At 45.6% G+C, this 25,695-nt stretch overlaps 1 protein-coding gene across 1 annotated transcript in view; it reads right to left on the bottom strand.

The window, feature by feature from the left end:
• The window catches only part of MGAT5B (alpha-1,6-mannosylglycoprotein 6-beta-N-acetylglucosaminyltransferase B), a 171,923-nt gene that overhangs the window by 49,313 nt on the left and 96,915 nt on the right, over positions 1–25,695 (bottom strand). Inside the window, exons 9-10 of the mRNA XM_038372302.2 lie at positions 6,819–6,950; positions 3,703–3,836 (exon numbers count right to left, since the gene is read on the bottom strand). Of these exons, the coding sequence (XP_038228230.1) occupies positions 3,703–3,836; positions 6,819–6,950 (266 nt within the window). The remainder of the gene's footprint in view (positions 1–3,702; positions 3,837–6,818; positions 6,951–25,695) is intronic.

Below are 25,695 nucleotides of genomic sequence, written 5' to 3'. Positions count from 1 at the left end.
AAATAAATTCTGTGTTTGAAAAAAATACCCCTTGCGTTTCACCTCCCCACCCAACTCTCTTTGCTCCTTGTCTCCAAAGGCTTTTTTTTCCACTCTCTTCACCTACTTGGATCAAGGCTGAGCTCTCCTGCATGCAAGGGGCACAACTGGGCAGCTGATTTCAAATCTTCCTTTCCCCTGGCATAACCCTGGTAAATCCCACCTGTGGCTTGATGGGCCTTGCTGGCATGGTGGGTTCAGTATGGGGCTAAGCATGGAGCCTTTTTGCACCTCCCTTCAAGAGTGAGGTCTGAAGCCCACCTAATATGAGGGCAGGATGTTCTTGGGGTTAAAGCCCTAGCCTAGGGATCTAGAGATTTGGGTTCCACTCCTGGCTCTGCCGCTGGTTCCTGGGGTGAGTTGCTTCGCTGGACACACAATAGCAGATTTAAAGGTAGCCATCATGCAGCAAAAAACTTCAGGACCAGACTTCAAAGAGAAACTGCTGAGCTTCAGTTCATTTGCAAATATGACACCATCAGCTCAGGATTAAACAAAGACTGTGAATGGCTCGCCAACTGCAAAAGTAGTTTCTCCTCCCTTGGTGTTCACACCTCAACTTCTAGAAGAGGGCCTCATCCTCCCTGATTGAACTAACCTAGTTATCCCTAGCCTGATTCTTGCTTGCATATTTATACCTGCCTCTGGAAATTTCCACTACATTCATCCGACGAAGTGGGTATTCACCCACAAAAGCTTATGCTCCAATACGTCTGTTAGTCTATAAGGTGCCACAGGACTCTTTGCCACTTTTACAGATCCAGACTAACATGGCTACCCCTCTGATACTTCATATCTCGGTACCTCAGTTCCCTCTCTGTAAAACGGGGATAATAATCCTCCCTTTGTTTAATAAAAGTGTGAGGCCTTCAGGGTAAGAATTGTCCACACTATGTGTGTGTACAGTGCCTAACACAACAGGGCCCTGATCTCAGTAGAAGCCTCCAGGTGTGCAGCCTAGTGGACTGAGGACTGGACTGGGATTCAGGAGATGTTAGTTCTATTCCCAATTTTGCTGCTGGGTGACCTTGGGCAACTCCTTTCTTGTGCCTCAGTTTCCCCATCTATTAAATGGGGGATAATGCAACTGACCTCGTTTGTCAAACACTTTAAGATCTATAGATGAAAAGCACTGGAAAAGAGCTAGGTACAAATTACTGGGCAGAGAAAGGAGTCCATGTCCCTGCTGCTGGGCTGCTACAACTCCCCTTTCACATTAGCATGGGTCACCCAAACATGGCCCAGGTACAGCAGATGCTTCAGCATGCTTCTCTGTTTGCCATAATAGCAAATTCCTTCTTTCCAGCATTCTCTCCCCTTGCTTTTGTTTTCTAGCCATAAAATCCCCCGCTGCTGCAGGACGAATGATTGGTTTGCTCAGAAAGCTCCCTGCAGAATCCCTGGGACTGAAAAATGGCCATGGCCGAGCAAAGTCGTTCACTCCCAAAAACCTACGAGGGGAGGGGAATTGCTGGGGCAGATTGAGAACATAATTAGCAAAACAGTGGGAGTGGGACAGTAAAGTATTAAAGCTCATTAAAGTAACAGAGCCCATTAAGCAGGAATTTCCTTGGAGCACATTGTCAAGGTTAGGGTCAGATGGAAGCAGCATGCATCCCATCCAGCACGCTTGGGAAAACAGCTTTGGGCTATGGAGCAACATGGTAATAAGCCTAGCATCTCTTTTGTGTCCCAGGCTTGGTATAGTGGGAAGGGAGTGTTATTTTCTGGCTACATCCCACATTAGGAGTTCTGTATATCTCTTGTAGGGCTCAGAGGTCTCTCAAACAGCTCCCCCTACTTTAATCCTACCAGCCTCAAGGGCACTTGATATTGCAGCCTCCATAGCTTTAGATGAGAAGGACTAGATGGGACTCCCTTAAGATCTTATCAATCCACAGCTCAGATGGCCAGAGGGCACACTGGTGGGCCATGTGAGATGCTCATCTCCCCTGCTTGCACAACATTTCCCAGCCCCCACTGGCACAGGGGGTGGGGGGAAGCCATAGGCCAGGGGACTGAGATGCAAATCCCAGTATTGACTGCTCCTGAATAGCTGCTTACAAATGGAAATAGAAGGCCCATCCCAGCAGGTATATGGTGCCCATTGTGTGTGAAAATGCACTCTTTTCAAGTGAACTGGACACATGTCTGCCTCCAGCTTGTGGCAACAGGTAGAAGGAACAGCAGCAAATCTGAGTTTGTGGGCTCTGAGCAAATCAAAGTCTGTTTTCCTTCCACTGCGGTAGCTTTGGGGCGGCAGTGGACGGGCAGAGTAATTCAAATACATCCGAGAACTTATTTGTACCTTTCACGCACTGGCCTTGGCCTGCAATGATAACCTAGGGATCAAGAAATAGAGCCAGGACAAAAAAATAAAAATAAAAAAAACAGGCAAATAGTAAAATTACCAAAGAATACAGTTTTGGTGGCAACGGAACGCTATGCAAATTCAGGTTGCAGTTGTCAAATACTTTTGGCCCAAAAACCCCCTGAAAACAAAAATTTTGAAAACATCAAAATGTTTCATTTTGAAAATGTTTGGAATCAAAATTCAAAGCATTTAATCTGACTGGCCACATGTTTTTTTCTTTGGTTTTCATTGTGGTGAAAAACAATCAGCTTCGATTTGCACTGGTGAGACCTCACCTAGAATACTGTGTGCAGTTCTGGTCTCCCATTTTTAAAAAGGATGAATTCAAACTGGAGCAGGTACAGAGAAGGGCTACTAGGATGATCCGAGGAATGGAAAACTTGTCTTATGAAAGGAGACTTAAGGAGCTTGGCTTGTTTAGCCTAACTAAAAGAACGTTGAGGGGAGATATGATTGCTCTCTATAAATATATCAGAGGGATAAATACAGGAGAGGGAGTGGAATTATTTCAGCTCAGCACCAATGTGGACACAAGAACAAATGGGTATAAACTGGCCACCAGGAAGTTTAGACTTGAAATCAAACAAAGGTTTTTAACCATCAGAGGAGTGAAGTTTTGGAATAACCTTCCAAGGGAAGCAGTGGGGGCAAAAGATCTATCTGGTTTTAAGATTCTACTCGATAAGTTTATGGAGGAGATGGTATGATGGGATAATGGGATTTTGGTAAGTAATTGATCCTTAAATATTCAGGGTAAATAGGCCAAATCCCCTGAGATGGATATTAGATGGATGGGATCTGAGTTACTATAGAAAATTCTTTCCTGGGTATCTGGCTGGTGAATCTTGCCATATGCTCAGGGTTAGCTGATTGCTATATTTGGGGTCGGGAAGGAATTTTCCTCCAGGGCAGATTGGAGAGGCCCTGGAGGTTTTTCGCCTTCCTCTGTAGCATGGGGCATGGTTGACTTGAGGGAGGCTTCTCTGCTCCTTGAAGTCTTTGAACCATGATTTAAGGACTTCAATAGCTCTGACATGGGTAAGGTTTTTCATAGGAGTGGGTGGGTGAGATTCTGTGGCCTGTGCTGTGCAGAAGGTCGGACTAGATGATCAGAATGGTCCCTTCTGACCTTAGTATCTATGAATCTATGAAAAGAAGCACATTTTCCCCGGTTTGACCTCTGAACCACCGAATCAATTATTTGCTCAGCTCTATCACCCAGTCTGCAATTACAAAACCAATAAAATAAAACCCCATTAGAAAAAATTACCAAACAAGGGATCACTTACGAAACATAGTCATGAACTGCTTGGGATTCAGGTTCCAGTACCCCCAGTTTGTCCGGTAGCCATGCAGAGTGGCATACTCCTCAAGGTTGTAGGCTGGCTCTGTCCCAAAGGTATCAATGACACGAACGCGACACCTGCCCAGGCAAGAGAGCAAAGGGCAATAGTTATATTCTGCTCCCATTCTGCAAATAAAGAGCATCAAGCCACAAGCTATAGGTTCGCCCTCTAGCATCAGCAGGCCAAGGGGAGTGTTTGTGCTGCTGAGGGCTTCAGCAGATGCTCATTTAGTGGAATGACTGCTTTGAGAGAGATCTGGGAGTCCTAGAATCCAGCCTGTGCAGGGACAGTCCCTCACATCAGTGCCCAATTACTGGTTTGAGCATCCTTGCAATAAGTAGCATTATGTGCTCAAATGCATGCCCCATGGGATGATTGAGAGGCCAAGCCAGTGCTGCCCTGGAGTAGTGCTGTGTGTTTGAATACCAAGGGCCAAAGGCTTTGTTGAAGTGGAAAGAATATGTACTGCCTTACTGTCTAAAAGCTGGAGGCTTGGGAAAAGATGACAACACCGCCAATGCTGACAGCTGAGACAGATGTAGGGACTGTTAGTGCAAGTGCCAGTGGATTAATTACAATGGCTACAGCTGGGCATGATGCAGATGGTCACCGAATAAGTTTTGCCTAAGCAGCTTCACCAATACAAGCCAATGATGATCAGCAACCTCTGCTACTCCAGTCCTGGTACACTTCTGCCAATAGACTTTGATTGGCAATACCCCCCTATGCTCTGTTGTGGCATTTAGCAATACCCCTGAGCTAGGGACAGTGCTGACCTGCACTGTCTCAGTGCAAGCACCAGGAAGCATTGCACCTCACCTGGCAGGCAGCCGAAGCACCCCTGGAACTGCACCCCTTCAGAGCGTGCAGCTTATTCTCTCTACTGCTCAGTCACCTTTTGGGAAGTCACAGTAGCCAGTGACTACTTGGAAGTATCTGGATGGCAGGATCACTGATAGGCCAATGAGAATTTGGCCTGATGATGTAATGTTTCCATCTTGAATGAGTGACTTTGCTGTCTGAGTATATTGCCATGTGGACAGAGTGCTGTGAAAAACAGCAAGTGGGCATTATCCCTCTTACTCAAGGAGCTGGATTAGGCTTCTTCACTAAAGCAGCTGTTTGTTCTTCAAATTTACTCCAGAGATAGCCTGTGGAACTCATTGCCACCAGATAGTAATGCGGCAAAGAGATTAAGAACATTTTTAAAGAAGATTCAGTATTTATATGAATAATAAGAATATTTGCACTTGGGACAAAAATGCATAATGGGTAGAAACATGCTTCAGGACATAAACTAACCATTAATAGCCTGAGGCAGGAAGAAATGTCACTATAGGAATGGTATTGAACAACTGTCTACCCAGAGGGTTTTACACCACCTGCAGTCTCTGGTGTTGGCCATTGTCAGAGACTGAATACCAGACTAGATGACTATGGGTCTGGTCCGCTCTTGTATTTCCTAGGTGTATAACTCAGTAACTATAGCTCTAAACGTGCTTAGGAACCTCTGGCGTTACCTTTTGTCTGCAAAGGATAGCAGATTAGATCGATGCTCAGTCTGTCCTGGCCTGGCAGTTCCTTTGTCTCAGCAAATCTGGGTTTCGAACCCAGGTCTTGCCATTAGCAATGCATAACGTTACTGATAGGCCACAGAGAACTGGCATTGGGCATCAGCCTTAGGTCAAAAGGGGAAACTGGAAGCAAAGCACTGGTCCAATATTCAGCAGAAGGGGGCGGGGGGAAGTATCCTAAATGTCACCTCTGGAAAGGAAGAGATTCACTGCTCCCTGTTGCGCAGGCTTTTCACCCACCCAATGTTTGGGAAAGTGTTATCTATCTCCAGGAGACATTTTAATGCTTTTCCGAATATCCCGGGAATGCGGAGTTAGGCATTACCATGGCAAGAGGGAGGAAGAAAAGAGACTGTGGAAAGAGAGAGGAGAAAAAGCAAGTGGCGCGCAGAAAGCAAATGCATTTATAATGAAAACAATAACACTGCCTGTCATCTTCCCCTCTAATAAAATTGTGTAGGATAGTGGAAGAGATGGGTGAAAATGTAATAAATAGCAGAACTATCAGTGTTAAATTAAATCACATACTTTGCAGGCTGCTGATGTACCACGGGGATGGTGACATTTGTCTCTCTCAATGGCAAAGAGGAAGGGAGGAAACAGGCTGGGGGTGGGGAGGTTGTTCTAAATACAAAGAGATCTCTCGGTCCTGTTGTGATGGTGGCAGATTCCACATGCAGCATGCAAATATACTATTTACACACACACACATACTCCTCCTCAAGGGTGTTTGCTTCCCCATTGCAGATCCTTAAAATGAGCTCTGATCTCAAGACAGTAGCAGGTGAGGTTGAGCTCCCTCCTTCCCAGGCATGTTCTGACAGCTGCTGGGAAGGTCTCTGGGCAATTTACCAGCTGTCAGAGCCATGCACATAAACAAGGCTGGAAACAAAAGGCTGAACTCCTCCTCCTTATGTGCTGGAGATTTATGGGGGGCTCATTGGTAGGGGAAGGGAAAGGCTGCAAGGTCAGGGGAGTTTCGGCTGGTCTTGCTGCCATAAAGAACAGACAGAGCAAAGAGGGAGGGAGAGAGAGAAGGGAGCTAAGTGAGACAATTGCTCAGTGCTGCAAACATTCCCCCTCTGGGAATTTGGGTTCAAATCCCGGATGGGGTCAGATTTATCTTAAAAGGTGTCTCATCCTAGTCTGTATCTATGTCCTGTGTAAAACTACCACCAATTTAGGCATAGGACAGCCTCATTAGGTTGAAGGACTGGAAGAGATTAGGACTGGAATAGCCTGGGGTGCTGCAAATCAGGACTGAGGTGCACTGGCAGAGTTGGACTGGAGCAGCATGGGACGGGAAGGGCTGGAGCAGTGCAGGGTGAGGTGCATTGGCAAAACTGTATGATGAAGTTTGTAAAATCCCAGACCACAGCATGCCTCCCTCTAGCCAGAGCTATTTGCCCCTCATTTTCATTAGCGCTGGTGTCACTTGCTATTTAAAAGTAGAAGCAAAGAGGAAGAGAGTGATTTTTTTCTTACCTGTATTTCTTAAAGGAGAGCCCCATGTGTTGCTTCATTTGCTGGAGACCATGGTAATCAGTGTAAATGAGGTCAAAGGGCAAAGGGACAGTCAAGGGACAATTGCCCCGTCCCGGAGGCACACCTAAATTACTGAAGAGAACCAGGAAGGATTGATCAGCCATACAATATAAGCCCTTTCACCAGCCATAGCCCCATTTCCCCTGGATTTAAAGGCACCATCAACTGGCTCCTTCCTGGAAGTCTTGAACTCCGCTTTAATAATATGTTGTCACGTGGCCTCTCCCCCATGATTCCTACTAGTCCATCTCCTCAAGTTGTTGCATGGGCAGAGGTGCCTCTTAGGATGTCTTCTGGGAAGCAGAAGCCTTGGATTTGCATTTACTGTGCAACAATGACACTGTTTCAGATGTCCAGAGAAGCAGGGCAGGGAGTCTGGTAAGCACTGGGGGGTGTGGGCGGGGGAATAAGTTAGTGCCTGCTTATACATCTGACAAATCTCATTCCTCGGGCAGGGAAAGGGAAAGCAAAGAGAAGTCTGATCTGTGTTCCTGAAATCATTCCAGGGGGTGAAACTGCCCCCTGTCCAGGGGCCGATGCCCAATTTCAGTCCCACTTTAACTCTAGTTTGGGGGCTTAAGAAGGCCTTACGTTGGTGCAATATCACCCTGCCATTCAGTAACTAGAGCTGGTCCATCTGGTGCAAAATTGAGAGATTGGACGGGGGGGATGAAAAATTCATCCCAAATTGGGACAAAAAGCCAACATTTTGAATCTTTTCTTGAAATGAAATTCCCATTTTTGTTTGTTTGTTTGTTTTGGGTCAATCAAAACATTTTGTTTAAATTTTGTACCTTTTTAATTTTTTAAAACTATAGAATAACATAAAGGAAAAGTTGTTTCAAACTGAAAAATCAAAACTTTTTGTTCCAAAAATGACAAATTAGGACATTTCACTCTTAAAAAACTCAACCATTTTTTTTCTAAACAAAATTTCATCTAAATCAATAAAGATTTTTGAAAAATATTCAGTTTTGTCAAACCAGCATATTCTGCTGGAGAACTCAAGACAAAAATTTTCTGACCAGTTCTGAACAGCCATAGGAGGGTGACCTTTGTAGGCCAACATGGAGGGGGGCTGGAGTATCAGCCATCTCTTCTCCCTCCTCTCCTCTTCTTTTGGTATGGCTTTTATGCTGGGGGCATTGGTGCTTCTGCTACCCCAGGGTTTGTGCCTGGCCCCTGTAGGGAGAAGGATCTTTGGTGCAAGAATCCCAAACATGATCTGGCTTGCTTATATAAACCAATCAAAGAAGTAAGTTGGTCAGGTATCATCCTGGAGCACTGGCTCTGACTGTGCAATACTTAGGCCATGTCTACCATATCCATGCTAGTGTAGTGCCATAGTGTAAACAGTGAAGGAAGGGTTTTTTCAATTGCTATAGCTAATCCCCAGATGGTGGTATCTGGGTCAACGGAAACATTCTTCCATTGACCTAGCCACGTCTATACCAGAGGTTAGGTTGGCATAATTATGCTCTTCACGGGTGTGAATTTGTCACACCCCTGAACACTGCAGCTATGTCAAGCTAACTTTTAAGTGTAGACCTGAAATGTAGAATGAATTAATGAAGGACCACTCCAAAGCCAGCAAAAATAAGGTTTTTCAATTTAAGGTGACTTAGCTGCACATAAATGCTTGCAACGGCTTCATTGCTCTTGTCACAAAGGATATAAGTGTTAGCTCGCTGTAGAACAGAAAGGGTCATCTGCGGATAGAATAGGCTCTAGTTTTATCACTTGTAATTTAGGTTCACTTCTATGGGCAATTTTCTGCTAAGTGGCTGATCGGGGAGATGACAGGAATAGAAAGACTCTCGTCTCTGAGAGCCATCCCAAAAAGATACATAAATAAAGCAAGAAGAAGAGGCTCAGACACCAAATTTGGAGCATTATATTGGCCTGCAAGAGCTTTCTCAACACTCCAGTACATGCCTGCCAATCTAGCATCACAGTCTATAGCATAGACACCGATTCCGTGGGTGCTCCAGGGCTGGAGCACCCATGGGGAAAAATCAGTGGGTGCTCTGCACCTATCGGCAGCCAAGCTCCCTGCCCCGCCCGGCCTCACCTCCTCCTCTGCCTCCTCCCCTGAGCACACCATGTCTCCGCTCCTCCCTCCCTCCCAGCGTTTGCCGGCACCAAACAGCTGTAGCAAGTGCTAGGAGGCAGTGGGGAGGAGCGGGAACGTGGCGCACTCAGGGAGGAGGTGGGGGAAGAGGCGGTGGCGGGGCAGGGATTGGGGAAGGAGTCCAATAGGGGAAGGGAGGTGCAGACTCAGGGCAGGGACTTTGGGAAGGAGTTGGAATGGGGGCGGGAGTGATGGGGCAGAGGTAGAGTCGGGGTGGGGCCGGGGGCAGGGCAGGTCGAGCACCCACCGATGCCAGAAGAAGTCGGCACCTATTGGTCCATAGGCTCAAAATTAAACTGGTGAGGGAGAGCCAACCCGCAAATCCTGCTACTCCATTCAAAGGCACTAAGATAAATGAAAAGTTTGGGGCTAATCTATAAGGGATGTCAGATGTTTCAGATATGTATACACACTTGATCTCTCCACTTATCTAACCTGTGTGATGGGAACTGAAATGATTATTCAGATTAGTTACATTCCGATAACACTGAAAAGGAGGCACTGTCTGCTGGGTAACAGACTGCTCTCACTTATGTTGTTCGGAGGGTAGCCCCCTGGACTAGGGCTTAAGGAGACCTGGGTTCTATCTTAGCTCTGCCACTGACCTGATGGATGATTTGGGGCAAGTCACTTCACCTCTCTCTGTCTTGTCTAATTAAACTGTATGCAATTTGCCGCAGGGACTGTCTCCCATGTGCCTGGTACAATGGGGCCCTTCCCTCCACTGCAATACTAGAAACTTGCCCCAGCCAACATCCCACTGGAGATAAGGGAACTACTTACGGAATAAAACACTGTTTAACACCTGGGTAGTACAATCTGGCCTTACCACAGGAGACTGAAAGTTAGGACTCCTGGCTTCCATTCTCAGCTCTGTCACTGGCTTCTTCAGTCTTTTAACCTTTTGTGTCTCCATTACCCCTACCTTAAAAAAGGGTATAATATGAACTATCGCTCTGAAGGGTGTGGTGAGGAGTAATTAAAGTCCATAAAGTTCTTTGAGATCCTTGGATGATAAGTGTTCTCTAGAGCTGAGCTGAATTTAAAGGAAGATCCTCAGATGAAAAGCACAGTAAACGCTAAGTATGATTATTAGAATGAGCATTACTGCTATATAAGTGCAAAGAATTATTATATTGCAACTGCTCTACGTCTCTATCATTCTACATTAAAAACCAATTGGCCTGTGACAAATGGAAATATCAGAGCTATCGTGGAGGAAAGACATAAAGGTTATCGGTATCAAAGAGCAGCAAGGTAACATTTAATCTCCCTGTTTCCAGAATTGTGACTATAATTCAGCACTGGCTTCAACAGACAGCTCCATGACCTACAATATATGGGCGCTGCATCACTGAGGATTACATAAACCACAATTGATAATTAAGTGTAAATAACACAAAATCATGCAGCTCTCTGGTAATAGAAAAAGATTCACATTTCTAAATCAATATTTGAAAAGAAAAATACACGTTACGGGGCATATTGTGCTACACTTAGTCAAACAGGTGAGCACATACTGGCAGACACTGTCGCACTGAAGTCACCACTTGGTCCCCCACATGGGTAAGGGTTGCAACTCTAGCTCTATACCAATTTTTAGCTGTCATGTTGTCCAATGGTTGTTCTTCTAAAAGGCAGCACCTTCCTCTTTTGGGGCTTGGTTCTGCTTTGACCTTTATCTTATGCACTAACTTTGGTGGAGATATTTCTGATTGACATTGGTGTGTGTGAAGTCAAAATCAGGCCCTTTTCTCTCATCCATGGTGAAACGCACCCTTGTGCAGAGAGCCAAAACAAAAGCTATGCACCACTTAAGCCCTCAAAATAGATTCATAGGTTTTTACAACCAGAAGAGACTATTAGATCATCTAGCCTGGCTTCCAGGGCTTGAGTGGGATTTAACTGCTGTTTAGTCCTCATTAGAGTTGATCAAAAAATCTAACTTAAACTGAATTTGTTCATTTTTTTGTTGATGAAAAGAACCCCCCCCCCGCCCTGAAGACTTTGTTTGGGTTAAACATTCAAACCCATTCAAAATGCCACTTCCATTAGAAGCGTCCATTTGAAACGGATCATTTTGACGTTTCTCCACACGCTGTTTTGACATTTGCAAACTGTTGGTTTCATGGGGGGGGGTTAGTGCAGCTGAAACTATTTGCTAAATTCAGCCTGAGCTCATGAATTGTTTTGGTGCCCCCCCAATGGATTTTAATTAACTGTTTGTCTAAAAATAACTGCCCAGCTCTAGTCCTCACAGTGGCCCTCTGCTCAGGAGTGAATTTTTAAGCACATCAATCTGGTAAAAAGGTGGGATATTTTCCTCAGTGCAGCTGATTTCCCTTTGGACATGACACCACAATGAAGCTCTCATCACAATACATGTGAGATGAGGTGAAGGAAGATCAGGCACTAACCAGCCTCCATGACTGCTTGACAAGTACAACATCCTCTGCACAAGGCTCTGTTCTTAAATACTGTCCTCAAGACGATGTCCAGACACCATGGCTCCAAACGCTGCTGAATCATTAGCTGCCTCCTTGATAAGCATGTCTTTGCATGACACACAGTGGGCCAGATCCTCAGCTAGTGTAAATGAGCATAGCTCCACTGACTTCAATGGAGCTATGCTGATTTACTTCAGCTGAGGGTCTGGTCCAGTGATTCTGCTTAAGATAAAAGCTTTCATTAGACGTCTGTGCCCATTTGTCTCTCACTGGAGCAGATATCCCCAAAGTTTAGGAGATAGCTCAGTTCATAAATCCATGGACTTTAAAGCCAGAAGGGACCATTAGATCATCTCCTCTGACCTCCTGTATTTCACAGGACATTAAATTCCACCCAATTACCCTGGCATTGAGCCCAATAACTTGGCTTGGACTAAAGCATAATTTGTGTTTGGCTAAAGCGGCTCTTCCAGTCTTGATCTGAACATCACTTCCCTTGGTCGTTTATTCCAATGGTTAATCACACTCCTTGGTAAACATTGGTGCCTTATTTCTAACCTGATTTTGTCTGGCTTCTGCCTCCGTTGTTCTGCCTTTCTCAGCTAGAGTAAAGAGCCTTCTAGTACCCAGGATCTTCTTCCCATGGAGGTACTTACACTGTAATTAAACTGCCTCTCAAACTTCTTTCTGATAAACTAAACAGATTGAGATTCTTAAATTCCCTCCAGCTTGTGATCAGTTTTGTGGCTCTTTTCTGCACCCTCTCCAATTTTTCAACCTCCTTTTTAAAATGTGGACCCCGCACAATATTCCAGTGTTGGTCTCACCAATGCCATACACACAGGTAAACTCACTTCCCTGCTCCTACTCATTACTCCCCTGTTTATACATCCAAGAATCACCTTCGCCCTTTTTGCACCAGCATCACACTGGGAGCTCAGGATGATTTACTTCTCCACTGTAGTTCCTAAATCCTGCCAGAGTCACTGCTTTCCAGGATACAGTCCCCCAGTCCATAGGCATGGCCAGCATTTCTTGTTCCTAAATGTATAAACTTGCATTTGGCTGTATTTAAAACACATTTTGTTTGAATGGGCCCAGCTTACTAAGTGCTGCAGCTTGCTCTGGATGACTCCCACTCCTCATCATTATTTAAGACTTCGCCAATGTGTGTGTTTATCCACAAGTTTTATGAGCACTAATTTTACATTTACTTCCAGCTGATTAGTGAAACTGTTGAATAGGGTTGGGCCCCACGGAACCCCGCTAGAGACATGCCCCTTCAATGATGATTCCCTCGTGATGGTGGCTACCTTTTGAGGTTTGTCCATTGACCAGTTCTTAGCCCATTTAATGGGTGCTTTATTGATACTGTATAGTGCTAATTTTCTAATCAGAATGTTGTGCAGTGCTAAATCAAACACTTATAAAAGTGTAAGAATTTAATATTAGAGAATATAAAAGTCTACCTTTACCATCCAAACTTGTAATCTCATCAATTTGTACTCTCATCAAAGAATAAAAGGTTTGACAAGACCCGTTTTCTATAAAACTATGTTTACTTGCATTAAATATATTCCTTTCCTTTCTTAATTGAATCCTGTATCAGTTTTTCCATTAGCATGCCTGGGATTGATGACAGACTAACTGGCCTCTAGTTACTCAGGTCATACCGCTTACTCCTTTTGAATATTGGCACCCCACTAGCACTCTATGGAATTTACTCATTATTCCAAGATTTATTAAAAGTTAACATCAGCAGGTCATATTGAATGCAATAAAGCCAATGATCACTGGTCCCTAGGCAACCACCAACTTCCAGCCCAGTGATTAATTCATCTTTATCCATCATCATGAGATCCCAAACGGTGTTATCCTGTGTTGGGAGCAATACCTTTTGTGTTAGAAAATTATCATCTGTAATTTAATAATCCCCCATACACGCACACACATTATAAACAGGTGCATAAGGAGTAACATCCTGTTTTCAAGTTTGATTCGGCAGTCTGTAGTAGACCCTTACCAGTACCCTCCCTTTGGGCTTTGCTAGTTAACACATTGATCCATGTGCATTAAAGAGCCTGTAGTTCTGACTTATCAATGACTCTAAAAAGGTCATGGGGTATATAATAATAAATAATCCCTCTCTCTGACTTTGCATTTTTCATGAGTAGATCCCAAAGGGCTTTACAAAGAAGGCCAGTAACATTATCTCTGTTTTACAGAGGGGAAAACTGAGGCACAGAGAGAGAAAATGACTGACCCAAGATCACCCAGAAGGCTAATGGCAGAACCAGAAATAGGCTGCAGGTCTCCTGAATCACAGTCCAGTGTTTTATCCACCCCTACCCATTCTCTACCCTCTCCATCCTTGCTAAATGGGTTATAACCAGTGAGTTTAACATTCCAATCAGGCAACTTCGGTCTGCACCTTCAAGTTATTTTTTTTTATCCCTCCTTATTTAAACATTCTCTATTCAAGCTTCCATCATTTGCCAGTTAAGTCAACTAATTTTCTACTAAACCCAATTTCACTCATGGTTGGAGTAAAATCTCCATAATTTTTCCTCATGCCGTGTACTATTGACGGTGCTTGAAATTATGCAAATAAAACTGATGAACACAAATACTTTTTTCCTCAGACAGTTTAGCCGAGAGATTGGTTTTGAAAAAACCTGTTGAGCCCCACATTCAGAACCACATCTGAGAAACTGAATCTCACAAATAAACAATTGCCTGACAGAATCTGCTTTTGATTGAGCTCTTTGTAAACCCCCTTGGCAGCTACCAAGCTCTGAGGATGATGTGGTTATGATTTCTCTGGCAAGCACATTTGTATTGCCCCAACTTCAGAGATTAGCAAATTAGCGACGGCCAAGTTCAGCTCTGGTTTTGTTGATTAAATAAAGGATAATGCAGACAAACACTGAGGTTGTTTCCCCTTTAATTAAGCCAGTTAAAAGAATTATATTCACCTATAGATCTATTCCTTTCTAGCTGCTCTTAGACATCTGCCTCTAACAGCTGTGCATACTCCAGAATAAATCTACAGCAGGTTCTTGTCCTGCTATTTTCCCCTTATAGGTAATATAATCAGCCAAGGGATTCAGTCCTTTGCCAGAGGCCCTCAGAATTCAGATTACCACAGGTTATCTTCACATCTCATTGATCTATTTTCAAATTAACGCACGCTTTGCTTCCAAGTTATTGCTCCCCACACTCAGAATCAAATTGATCCTGGTGGACCCTTCTGCAAGCCAGACCAATATTCTAGATCACATTTAATTTCATGGCTACTGCTGGCCTCTGTTCTCAGCAGCAAGTGGGCGTGCAGGAGGGGAGGTGGAGAAAGGGCTCTGTGTGCCATCAAGTCCAACAAAAAGCTTCCCCCTTAGGCATGGATAAAGCCAGTTCCCTTCCCTCTGCTGAAACCCTGATTAAAGCGGCACTGGTGTGCGCATGAGGGTGTGCAGAGAGACCACACACAGGAAGGCCTCTGCTCCAGCATGCAGGAGCATTTGGGAGGAGGATTGGGAGGGGCAGGGTTGGGGGATCCAGGACTAAATGCATCCAGTGGCCATGATGGCAAAGAGCCATACTGATGTCCTGGGGCTGCAGTGATGTCTCTGCATCCCTGCTCTGGCCCCTACAGAGCTCTCCAGGATACACTCCAGTTAGTCAGACTGGGTGAAACTCGCCCCTGTAAAAGGGGCTAGTATGAGGCTTATGCCTCATTGAAGTCCCATTACAACTTAAGTGGGACTTAAGAGGGACACAGGCCTTGTAGTGTGAATGTCACCCCCTGTGATCTACAAATTTGCCTTTGGTGGAAAATAGCTGGGGCCGCATCCTCAGCTGGTGTCCACAGCTCTAAGAAAATCACTGGAGCTGCACTGATTTGCATCAGCTGAGACACTGGCCCATTGTTTGTAGTCTGTAGGCTGAGATTTTTAAAGCCACCTAAGGAATCTGGATGTTCAGGTCCCACAAATATGAATAGGAATTGGGCATGCAAATCCCCTGCATGACTTTTAAAATCTCAGCCTCAATCTCCAACATAAAATGAGCTACAGATTTTGAGTTTATTTCCAAGCAAAGCCCCTGAACCTGTTATACGGCTTTGCCCCCATCCTCTCCTGCCAGAGCTGAAGGAGCACATATTTCTCTCCTCAGAGTTCAGGAGAAGCATGTCAGTTTCATCTTGGCCTTTGCCAACATGAAGGGGCAGTTCCTGGGGAAGCATGGTCACTGAACTGCAGATGTGAGCAAGGGGGTTTCTATCCCATTGGCTTGATAAGGAATGCAACAGATTTCAACAGGTCCAGAGAGACTGAAATTGGCGTCTTACCAGAGGGCATCATGGGGTATAATATTACCATCTAGCTGCTGGAATCTCTACTCACACCAGTGTAAATCAGAAGTGATTCCACTGACGTCAACGGAGGTACACAGATGGAAAATTGCTGCGAGTGAGAGGGGAATCCACACCAAAGATTCATTTCCTGTTTTTTAATGTTTGCCTGTGTCTGAAAAACTTCATCTGCATTTCCCCACCCCACCACCCCAATTCTCTTTGGTTCAAGACCTTTAGGAAGGTACGAAATTCAGAAACATCCTCCCAGCTATCCTCATTGTGTAGGCCATGGGGTGATCACTAGAGCAGTGGTTCTCAATCTCGGGTACATATCCCCTTGGGGGTATGCAGAGGTCTTCCAGGGAGTCCATCAACTCATCTAGATATTTGCCTAGTTTTACAACAGCATTAGCAAAGTCAAGTACAAACTAAAATGTCATACGACTTGTTTATACTGCTCTACAGACTATACACTGAAATGCAAGTACAATATTTATATTCCCTTTGATTTATTTTATAATTATATAGTAAAACTGAGAAAGTAAGCAATTTTTCAGTAATAGTGGGCTGTGACACGTTTGTATTTTTATGTCTGATTTTGTAAGCAAATATTTTTAAGTGAGGTGAGACTTGGGGACATGCAAGACAAATCAGACTCCTGAAATGGGTACAGTAGTCTGAAAAGTTTCAGAACCACTGCACTAGAGAACAGTGAGTGCAGCACATCACATTGACTCTAACTAATGGATAAAAGACATGCCGGGTTAACTTAAATGGCACATCTGGTGTTTTCTGCAAAACTAGTCACAATCCATTTTAACTGAAGTTTGCCAGCATAAATGTCCTCACTGTGTGGTCTTTTGATCCCTGCTCTATGATTGCTGCTAAAAAGCTCATTACGAACTTGAGGGGTTTTTTTTAATGCCTGTTACCTTGCTTATTTTTAAAGCAATCCACATAACAAAAGCATCTCCAGTTGCACAATATATTCCCATCAGTGATGCACCACCAGTGTTTTAACTCCTTCTTAGCCTGTGACAAATCCTGTCCCCCACACACTAGCAAAGAGACAGAGTGAGGGAGTAATTGATTCATTCGTTTCCCTGGTTTAACAAAAAAACTGTTCTCTCAAAGCTAGAGCCAATGATGGAAGAATGGTCCCTGGACAAACAAACTGATATCCGGTGCCTCCTGCTGGAAGCAGTTAGACTTTGTTCTAGAAAATATCGAGCCAAAGTAAGGCTTGAGCTGGGATTACTCACCTGAGTAATGAGAGGCCTACCAAGTACGTGGATAGCCCAGTCTCCAGTTCATCTTGTGTCCTTTGAAAAGGGGGCTGCAGCTTCTGTAGGAGAATCACTTCCCCAGGAGAGTGTTATGAGAAGACTGATACTTGGTGCAAACTGGAGCATTGCAAAGCCCAATAAATTGCTCTTTGGCCATGTTTTTCTGAGCTGCAGGGATAAGCTGTGTCTGGCAGACATGGATAATTTAGCAGCATTCTGGGAGTGGGGTAAACACCACAAGCATTAAGGAAACCCCAACCCTCCTTTCATTTTGGCAGCAGAATTTTTAACAAGGGGCTCCCACGCCAGGTGCCTCTAACACACCTGATTTCTCTAAGTCTTTGATCCCAGAAATAGTCACCTCATTGGCATGCTTCCATTTCCACTGGTATATGCCCATTTAGCAAAGGCTGCTGTGTGGGAGAGAAGAGAACCTGTGCTTAGATGCTGAATGGTGTTTGATGAACATCAAGACTGCTCTTTGTGTAGAAGATGTGCCCCCCATGCAATTACTATATAAACGACACAATAATTATATAATAAGACTCATATCACTTTTATAGGCAGAGGCTTTTGCAACTGCCAAGATCACAGTTAGTGGGCTATCATTCGGTACAAAATAAACATATTTCATGAAGAAGTGCAATTTAACAGCTCAATGATTCCTGCTAATTCAGGCACCTCCTTCTCTTATGGAATGAAACTGCAAAGGTGGAAGGAATAACTCCTTTTTATTATTTACAATGGCAAGACTGTTTATCTGCATTCCTTGGGTGGGAGCTGTCAATAAATCTACCTAGCTACCTAGTCACAGAAACAGAGAGGCCTCTCGAATTATAGGAAACAGCTTTTGCAACTATCCTAGTCTGCAGGACTTTCATTTTGATGTATACCCTCTTCATTTTGGAAATATGTCACTGTGGCTTTGTTGACATGTGGCCTACACAATGAAAACAGTTGTATCTGGTCAAGAAAGGGAGCAGCGATATCTCTGAAGGAGCCACACAGGTTATCACAATGTGCCATTGTGTGATAAGATTATCTCTGAATAATACAGCTATTGCAATTCAGCTCTGGCAAGTGGATAGTTCTGCGAATGAATTTAGGGCTGGACTCTCACGGGTGTAATTTAGGAGTCAATGGAGCTATGCTGATTTACACCTGCTGAAGAGCTGAGCCTTAGGGTGAAATGCAGCCCTGCACAGTGAGTCACACAGGTGGATTTCTCCCATACCTTTGTGCTACTCTTTTATGGTTAGCATACAACTCCCCCTTCTATTATACCCCCAAACTCCAATCATGCTGGGAGCAAGCTCTGTAGCCCTATGCACTTCCAGGGCAAGTAACCGAAACATCTGGAAGTCAGACAGACAATGGAGATCCTTTCAAAGAAGAATACGCACATGTTCTGGCTACCCCAGCTAGTGGCAGCATTGGGATATACTGCACCCTCTGACTCACTGGGACACTTCCCTGGAACTGAGTCATAGACACTGCTCACATGCTCGAAACATTTTGACTTCACTGCAGTTAACCACTTAAATATTGATCTGCTCTGTAGCGCAAAGCACTGAAATGCAATCCTTCCGCCTGACCCGGGGTCTTCTGCAAGGGCCAGCATACTCCCTACAGGGTCCCATTCTACTCTGCACTTGGCTGAGAGTCACCCTGCTTGAGGGCTTTCCCTTGGAGCCAACCTTCTTTCTATATCTATATCGCCTCTTCCTCCCTATCCTCTTCCCCTTTGATCCCCTTCCTGCCAGAGTTTCCCTGTCCTGGAAGCTCTCTCCCCATCCAGGCTACTTGCAGGATTTTATAATCACCTGATCAGTCTCCATTGGGGGGTATTGAGCAGTCACAGGTGAGGCTGGGCCCTCCTTCCCTTAAAGGGCCAGCCACTCTTCTTGAGTCATTTAGGCGCTTTTGGAAATCTCACCTACATGAGGAGAGGGATAGCTCAGTGGTTTGAGCATTGGCCTGCTAAACCCAGGGTTTTGAGTTCAATCCTTAAGGGGGCCATTTAGGAATCTAGAGCAAAAATAGGGGGTTGGACTCTATAACCTCTTGAGGTCCCTTCCAACTCTGATATTCTATGCTCCAGACAACTCCAAACTTTTTTAGGTTAAAAGCTGCAATTCCAACCATCCGCTTTTTTTTTTTCATTGTGGAAATAGCCATCTTAATTCTATGGTCCCCATTCCCTGTAGCACTTGGCTTTCCCATTGTACCACTCTTCCCTTGAGGATGAGACCCATAAAACTCACCAGCCATGCCGGAAAGGAAAGCAAATGAAGTCAGTGCCGGTGTGAATCCTTTCCTGCTAGCACAGGATATCAAGGATTCATGGGTGCTGCATGGAATGTAGCGAGTGAGTCTGGAGGAGGAGGAGAACGGCATGCTACGCACATCCAGCAATTATTTCAGAGATTGGCTGGAAGGTGCACAGCATGAGAGCTAGGCTTTAAAAACATTACTTGCGATTTACCAACATGCACTCACAGCCCGCCTCATTAACAAGGAAACTGGGTTTTTCAGAATGAATCACTCTTCTCCCCACCCCCATCAAGCAGTCACACACACAATAGGCCTGATTCTTATCTCCATGAAGTCTCCAGAGCAATGTAAAGGAGCTTCAGTGACAAGGAGAATCAGGCCCACTCTTCGCTCTTACGCTCTTCTGCATGGCCCAGTTTGTTTCTGTCTCGGCTCCATCTGAAGACGTTACCAGAAGCGCCCGGGTCCCCTTCTGACTGCTCTACATACACAATATGCAAGTTACGGGGAAGGAGACTTAGAATCATAGAATCATAGAATATCAGGGTTGGAAGGGACCTCAGGAGATCATCTAGTCCAACCCCCTGCTCAAAGCAGGACCAATCCCCAATTTTTGCCCCAAATGGCCCCCTCAGGGATTGAACTCACAACCCTGGGTTTAGCGAGCTAATGCTCAAACCACTGAGCTATCCCTCCCCCCAATTGTGACAATTGATTTGATTTGATGCTTTCGCTTTCGTTACTGGGAGCTGCAAACTGCAACTGATGTTATAATACGTCTAACAACCCCCTATAAGCCACCAGATAATTATGCATGTTTCACCTCCTGCCTGTCAGGATGCATAAGACGTAAGCTAGGAAATTCAATGAGAAATGCAAAGGAGGGGAAAAGAGAAACACCTGCATATAATTCCAGTACAGGAGGAAAAATAGCCTCTGTGAAGAGGGAGCAGCATGACTCAAGGATCTGGAGGAGCTATATGTGAAAAAGATGAGCCCAGTATTTTTTATTCGTATTTCAGTAGCACCTATAGTCCTCAGCCAAGATCAGGGCCCCACAGTGCTAGGTGCTGTACAAACACACAGTAAGAAACAGTCCCTATCCCAAGTTGCTTATCGGCTTAAAGAAACAAGGCATATCTAAAAGATACGCTCTAGCTTCAGCAGGAATTAATTCAGGAAAGTCTTAGTGCCTGTGTTGTAACAGGAAGTCAGACTAGATCACAATGGTCCTTTCTGGCCTTTTAATCTAGGAAAGCAAACAAAGGGTGTGAAGGGAGACAGAGGCACAGATAGATGAAGTGACTTGCCTGTGGTCACATAGCAGGCCAATAGCAAAGCCAGGAATAGCACCACATCTCTTGGCACCTAGCTGAGTGCCCTTTCCATTAGATTATGCCATCTCTCTTATGAGATGGCTGATTGCATCATCTAGGACCCGATCCCATTTCCACGGAGGTCAACAGAAAGTCTCTCACTGACGGGCTCCTGGAGCTGGCGGGTTCACAGGTATTTCGAAGAACACCAGTTGAGTTGTGAAAATGTCTGAGAATCACAGGAGTTATATAGTTTTTAGCACAAATTAATATTTGTCCCAAAATTCATGGGGCAGGGCATTTTTCCAGGTTAGTCACCATTCGCTAGTCACCATCCATTATTCTCCTGTTCAGAGTGTTACCCAGTCAGGAAGAAGCCGCAATACCCCATCACTAAGTTGATCAATCACACCCCGTTAAAGTCCTGATTCTGTGATCTGATCCATGTATGTAGACTCTGGTATCTGTTCACTGACTTCAGTGGGATTCCACATGGGTGCTATGATCCTCCGACATGGATCTGATTGCAGGGCCAGGGCCATAGATTGCACAAGCTTTTTGGGTCAGAGACTGCCTTTTAGTATTTGCCTATACAGCTCCTAGCACAATGGGACCCCTCTCTGGATTGGGAACAACTGCAACATCAATAATAATCATGAATGGCCCCTGGATAACCACAGGCTGACATATATTTGCATAAACCACTTGGCAAATATTTACCAGTAACCACACAGCAACAGACAGCAGGATCAGTGCTTGAATGATGCAGAAAGAGAAGAAAAGGGGCTCGTTTGTGGGCACAATTCCTGTTCCTGTGGAGAACAGGCTGGAGGAATTATGATCTAGAGCCATCGAAGGAAGGGAGGAATGCTGAAGATGGCAACTAACAAAGAGAATAATCCTAATACTTTGCATTTCTATAGCAACTTGCATTGCCAACAATCCCAAAGCACTTTCCAAACTCTGCCTCAGATTCTGGCTCCTGCCCTAGCTGTTCTGTGTCCCAGCTCCCGAATCGCCAGCCACTCAGCTCATTTCAGTGCCTGGCTGAAGACCATACTGCGTCTAATGTGTATTTCAGTTTGTTGATTGCAGTGTTGGTGATACTTTGGGATGCTAAAGAAATGGAAGGTACTAAGGGCTGGATTGTGACTTGACCTGAACACCCCTACAGGAACGCAAGGGGGAGCGAGAATCCCCTTACACCCCTGCCCCAGCATTCAGTCTGGGCAGGCAGGAGCAAATAGTGTTGTGCTTTCTTTGCAGCCAGAGCAGGTGGGCATGGAGCGGGTGGTAACTTAGCTTTGCACACACACCCCGAGAACCAATCAGAACAGCTCAGCTGGTACAGGGAGCATTGTCATTGCTGACACAGGCCAGGAGCAAAATACTAACCCTTGGAGCAAGGGAGGGAATTTGTGCCTCAGAGGGGTGGCTCTCAGTCCCAGCGTGGCCCTGGGGCTACTCCTGAGACAGTACAGTCTGTACAGCCCCATAACCCATAGCTGTGCCTAAAGGCCCAACAGAGCCCCAACATACGAATTAATTATTCATAATTATTTATTAGTATCATGTATTATTAACCCTACGTATTCTATTCAGTTTCCCATTGCCTGTATCAGCAAAGGCTTTTCTAAGCATTCCTCAGATCCTCTGCACAGCCCAGAACAGAAGTGACAGCAGGGAAGTTTCTAGAAAGAGCTAGAAAACACAGAAATGGCTCGCTGGCTCCACTCAATCCAGTGGTTTGCTCTTGGCTTTTACATTTGACAAGAGGGAAGATTTCTCAAACTCCCTGCTACACAATGCCAGCCCTACAGCAAACTAAGAGAGGGGCAGGAAAAATTATTCTTTTCAGAGCCGCTGCTCAGAGAAGCTGCTTGCAACAGCGGAGTCCAGCGTCATCTCGAGTGGACTCAGTGGTGCCAGAAAATTAAGTCCTGGCAGAGAAAACAACTGCCAAAGGGGAGAGGTTCCTCCTCCTGGCGGGGATGATGACGAGGAGAGCTAACTGCTCTGCATGGGCAGGAGATAAATTATAACATGCAGACAGACACAGGATTCTCTCGGCCATTGCTCCAGACTAGGAGAGGGTACGTTGTTCTCCCACCAGTGACACTCACAGGAGTTACCCTAGCTGAGCCAGCACGCTGTGGGCTGATGCTGTGCCCTGCAAGAGGGAAGGGGTCTGCAACACACCTTAGTCCTCCTCTCTTTGCCTGTCAAAGTTTTTGTGGTGCGGGGGAGCGTTCCAGTGGCCACTGTCCCCTGCCACACAGAGGTATGGAGCTTGGAGATCCCTGACCCCGGTCAGGTGAAGGGCAGCAAGCACTAAACATCAGTCTCTTTGTAGCCCTGCTGCGCTGCAGGGAGCTCTACTGCCCATGCTCCTTTCCCCGACATGGGGATCTGCCTGCTGTCTCTCTGCTGAGTAAGTGTTATATCCCACCCATGGCCCTGGGGCAGCTCCTGACTCTGATCTCTCCTTCCCTCGCTCTGATGCTGTTGCCAAATCTCAAAGGTTTTTTCTCTGTAACGTCTCCAATGTCCATCCCTCCCACCCCCCAGTGCCAATGCCCCTGGCCAAGCTCCAATCACCCCTCGCCTCGACAACTGCAGCCTTCTCCTCTCTGTCTCCCAGACATCCCTCCCGCTCCACTTTCGAAATGCTGCTGAGAAAACCATCTGCTTTGCTTGCTGCTTGGGCCCTGTCCTGCCCTTCCACCGATCCCTTCCCTGGCTTTCTCCCTGCTCCTCCTCAGCTCGGTTGAGGCAATCTGCACCCACAGTGCACATGCCTGGAGCAGCCCCTGTGCATTGACAGCCCTTGGGTATTGTGAAGAGTATGCAGGGAGGAAAGGCTCCTAGTGATTGCACATGCACACCCTATGCACAAGACACACTGTGCACAACGCAGCCCTCAGCTTGAAGCATTTCTGGGTAGAGGCCTTGTCATGATCCCACCTTCATACCTGTCTGCAATGCACTTAGCGCAGTGTGGGCACTAGTCAAAGAACCAGCAGTTTAATTAACTGACACAAGCAGAAATCATTCATTGTAATGCTAATTAATACACTGCTTCCTGAGAAGACTCAGCTTGCACTTTGGCTTCTAACTAACAGCATGAAACTACCTCTCTAGACCTCTCTAGATTTTACATGAATAATCCATTCCCAAGGACAGCAATTATCTCCGTCCTTTCGGCCCATCGGACATGAGTAAGGAATTGTCTGAAATGTCCTCCGGGCTTGCGCACAATGTCCTGGGCAAACAGCACTCTTCAGGGGCCAATGTCTGGAACGCTGCTGGCGCCCGCGTGTGCAGTCCCCTGCATGTGCACATCCCTGTGAAGCGACAGACTTGAACTGACAGCGATCCTGCCTGTGGTGCCATTCTTAGAGCACCCTCTACTAGAGAAGCCATCCAGTGGCATTTACACTTGCCTTGGAATATATGCCCTGAATGTCCAGGCCAGAGGAGAGAAGCTGTGCTGGCTTCCAATACTGGAAATGGGAGACTGAAAGGTGACAAGCTTGGGCAACAAATCAGCCTCAGGAGGAAGATAAGGCATGCAGGTCAAGATGAAGTTCCTTTTTGACTTGGCCACCCCACAATAAAATCCATTCAGAGACAGCAGTCCCATTTACAAACTGTATTCTACCGCAGAGAACAAGGGCACACACTTCTGCAGCCAGAATCCAGGAGCTCTGTCCTCCCAAACCCAGCTGAGATGGGGAACCACATCCTGGCTGACTGGTAGCTGTTCTTCACAGAGGGGTCTCGGGGAAGGTATTAGAGTCAGTTTAGAACAGGGGACTTTGTCAGTGCTAATGGATGTCTAAGCCACTGGGCTCTGTAGAATGGCAAAAAACGATGGATTACGGTGCCCATTGCTCTGTCTGAGTCTCCTGCTGATGAAAACAAACTTCTTGTAAACCCCACCAGGACTCAGCTCACTGTTTCTTGTAATTTCCCATAAGAGCAAACTCTTCATTACAAAAAAAAATTGGCATTAACTTCAATCATTCTTGAGTTCACAGATATTCTTTAGGAGGATGATTTAGCACAGCACAGAGTGTGCCTGATAACCTGAAGATTTTGTGATCTGTGCATGCTTCTTTGAAAAGCTGCTGGGCTCTGCAGGATTATTATTTTTTTAAGATAATTAGTTGGAAGCTAATTCTGTTCATTAATTCGGAATGCTACATTATTTCCACCCCTTCCCCCATCCCCCCCGCCCCAATGAACTTTTCACCATGGATTGTTCTGCACTGGATGCTGGCTTAGCGCTGCCCACACACTAATTGGTCAATGGCGTGACTTTGGGGGTTGCTTGTTTTTGCCTCTTTTCTTTGCATCACCCCTTGCTTCATCATATATTCACTGTCATTCACCCTATGAGGCCAGGCCACTTTGTGGGGGGGAACACTGAGATGTTCTATGGAGCGGTTCTCCAAAGGGCCAGCTGATGACGCAGCTGCATCAGTGGTGATTAGAGCTCGGTGATTTTCTGGCCCTTTTCCATCTCTAATGTCCACTGGCCTGATTTTAGAAGACACTTCAGTCACTTGGTGCCTCTGACAATCCAGAAGACCCACTGAGTGAAATCTGGTGGACCCGATTCTTGTATACACTATGGCCTCTTTATGCCACACTGGCATAAATGGCATTTGCTTTTAAAGGCCCCTTAAAAGAGAAGGAGGCCTGGCATGCTCAGAAAACATTCCTGGTGCTGTCACAGGTCTTCGTTCCCATCACCCCAATCCAAGGCCTATCCAAAAAGATCGTCCAGTGCTTTGAAGCAGTAACTCTGACCTGGCAGTGTTGTGTGGTGGGCTTGTGAAATTTGCAGCCTACTCTGTCTTCGGTTTGCCATCTCTTCACCATGCTGGTATTCCACACCCCTCTCCATGTCAAACATGCCTCTTGCCGACTCATGACGAGTCCAGAAGGGGAGGCCTCTTAGGCTGCTGGCAATTCTAATACCAAATGGGGCTACAGAAGTGAAT

Source organism: Dermochelys coriacea, chromosome 14 (assembly GCF_009764565.3).
Source record: "Dermochelys coriacea isolate rDerCor1 chromosome 14, rDerCor1.pri.v4, whole genome shotgun sequence".
In the NCBI taxonomy this organism is placed as follows: domain Eukaryota; kingdom Metazoa; phylum Chordata; order Testudines; family Dermochelyidae; genus Dermochelys; species Dermochelys coriacea.
Note: the sequence above shows the minus strand (reverse complement) of the source record. Positions and strands in the feature narration are given on the sequence as shown.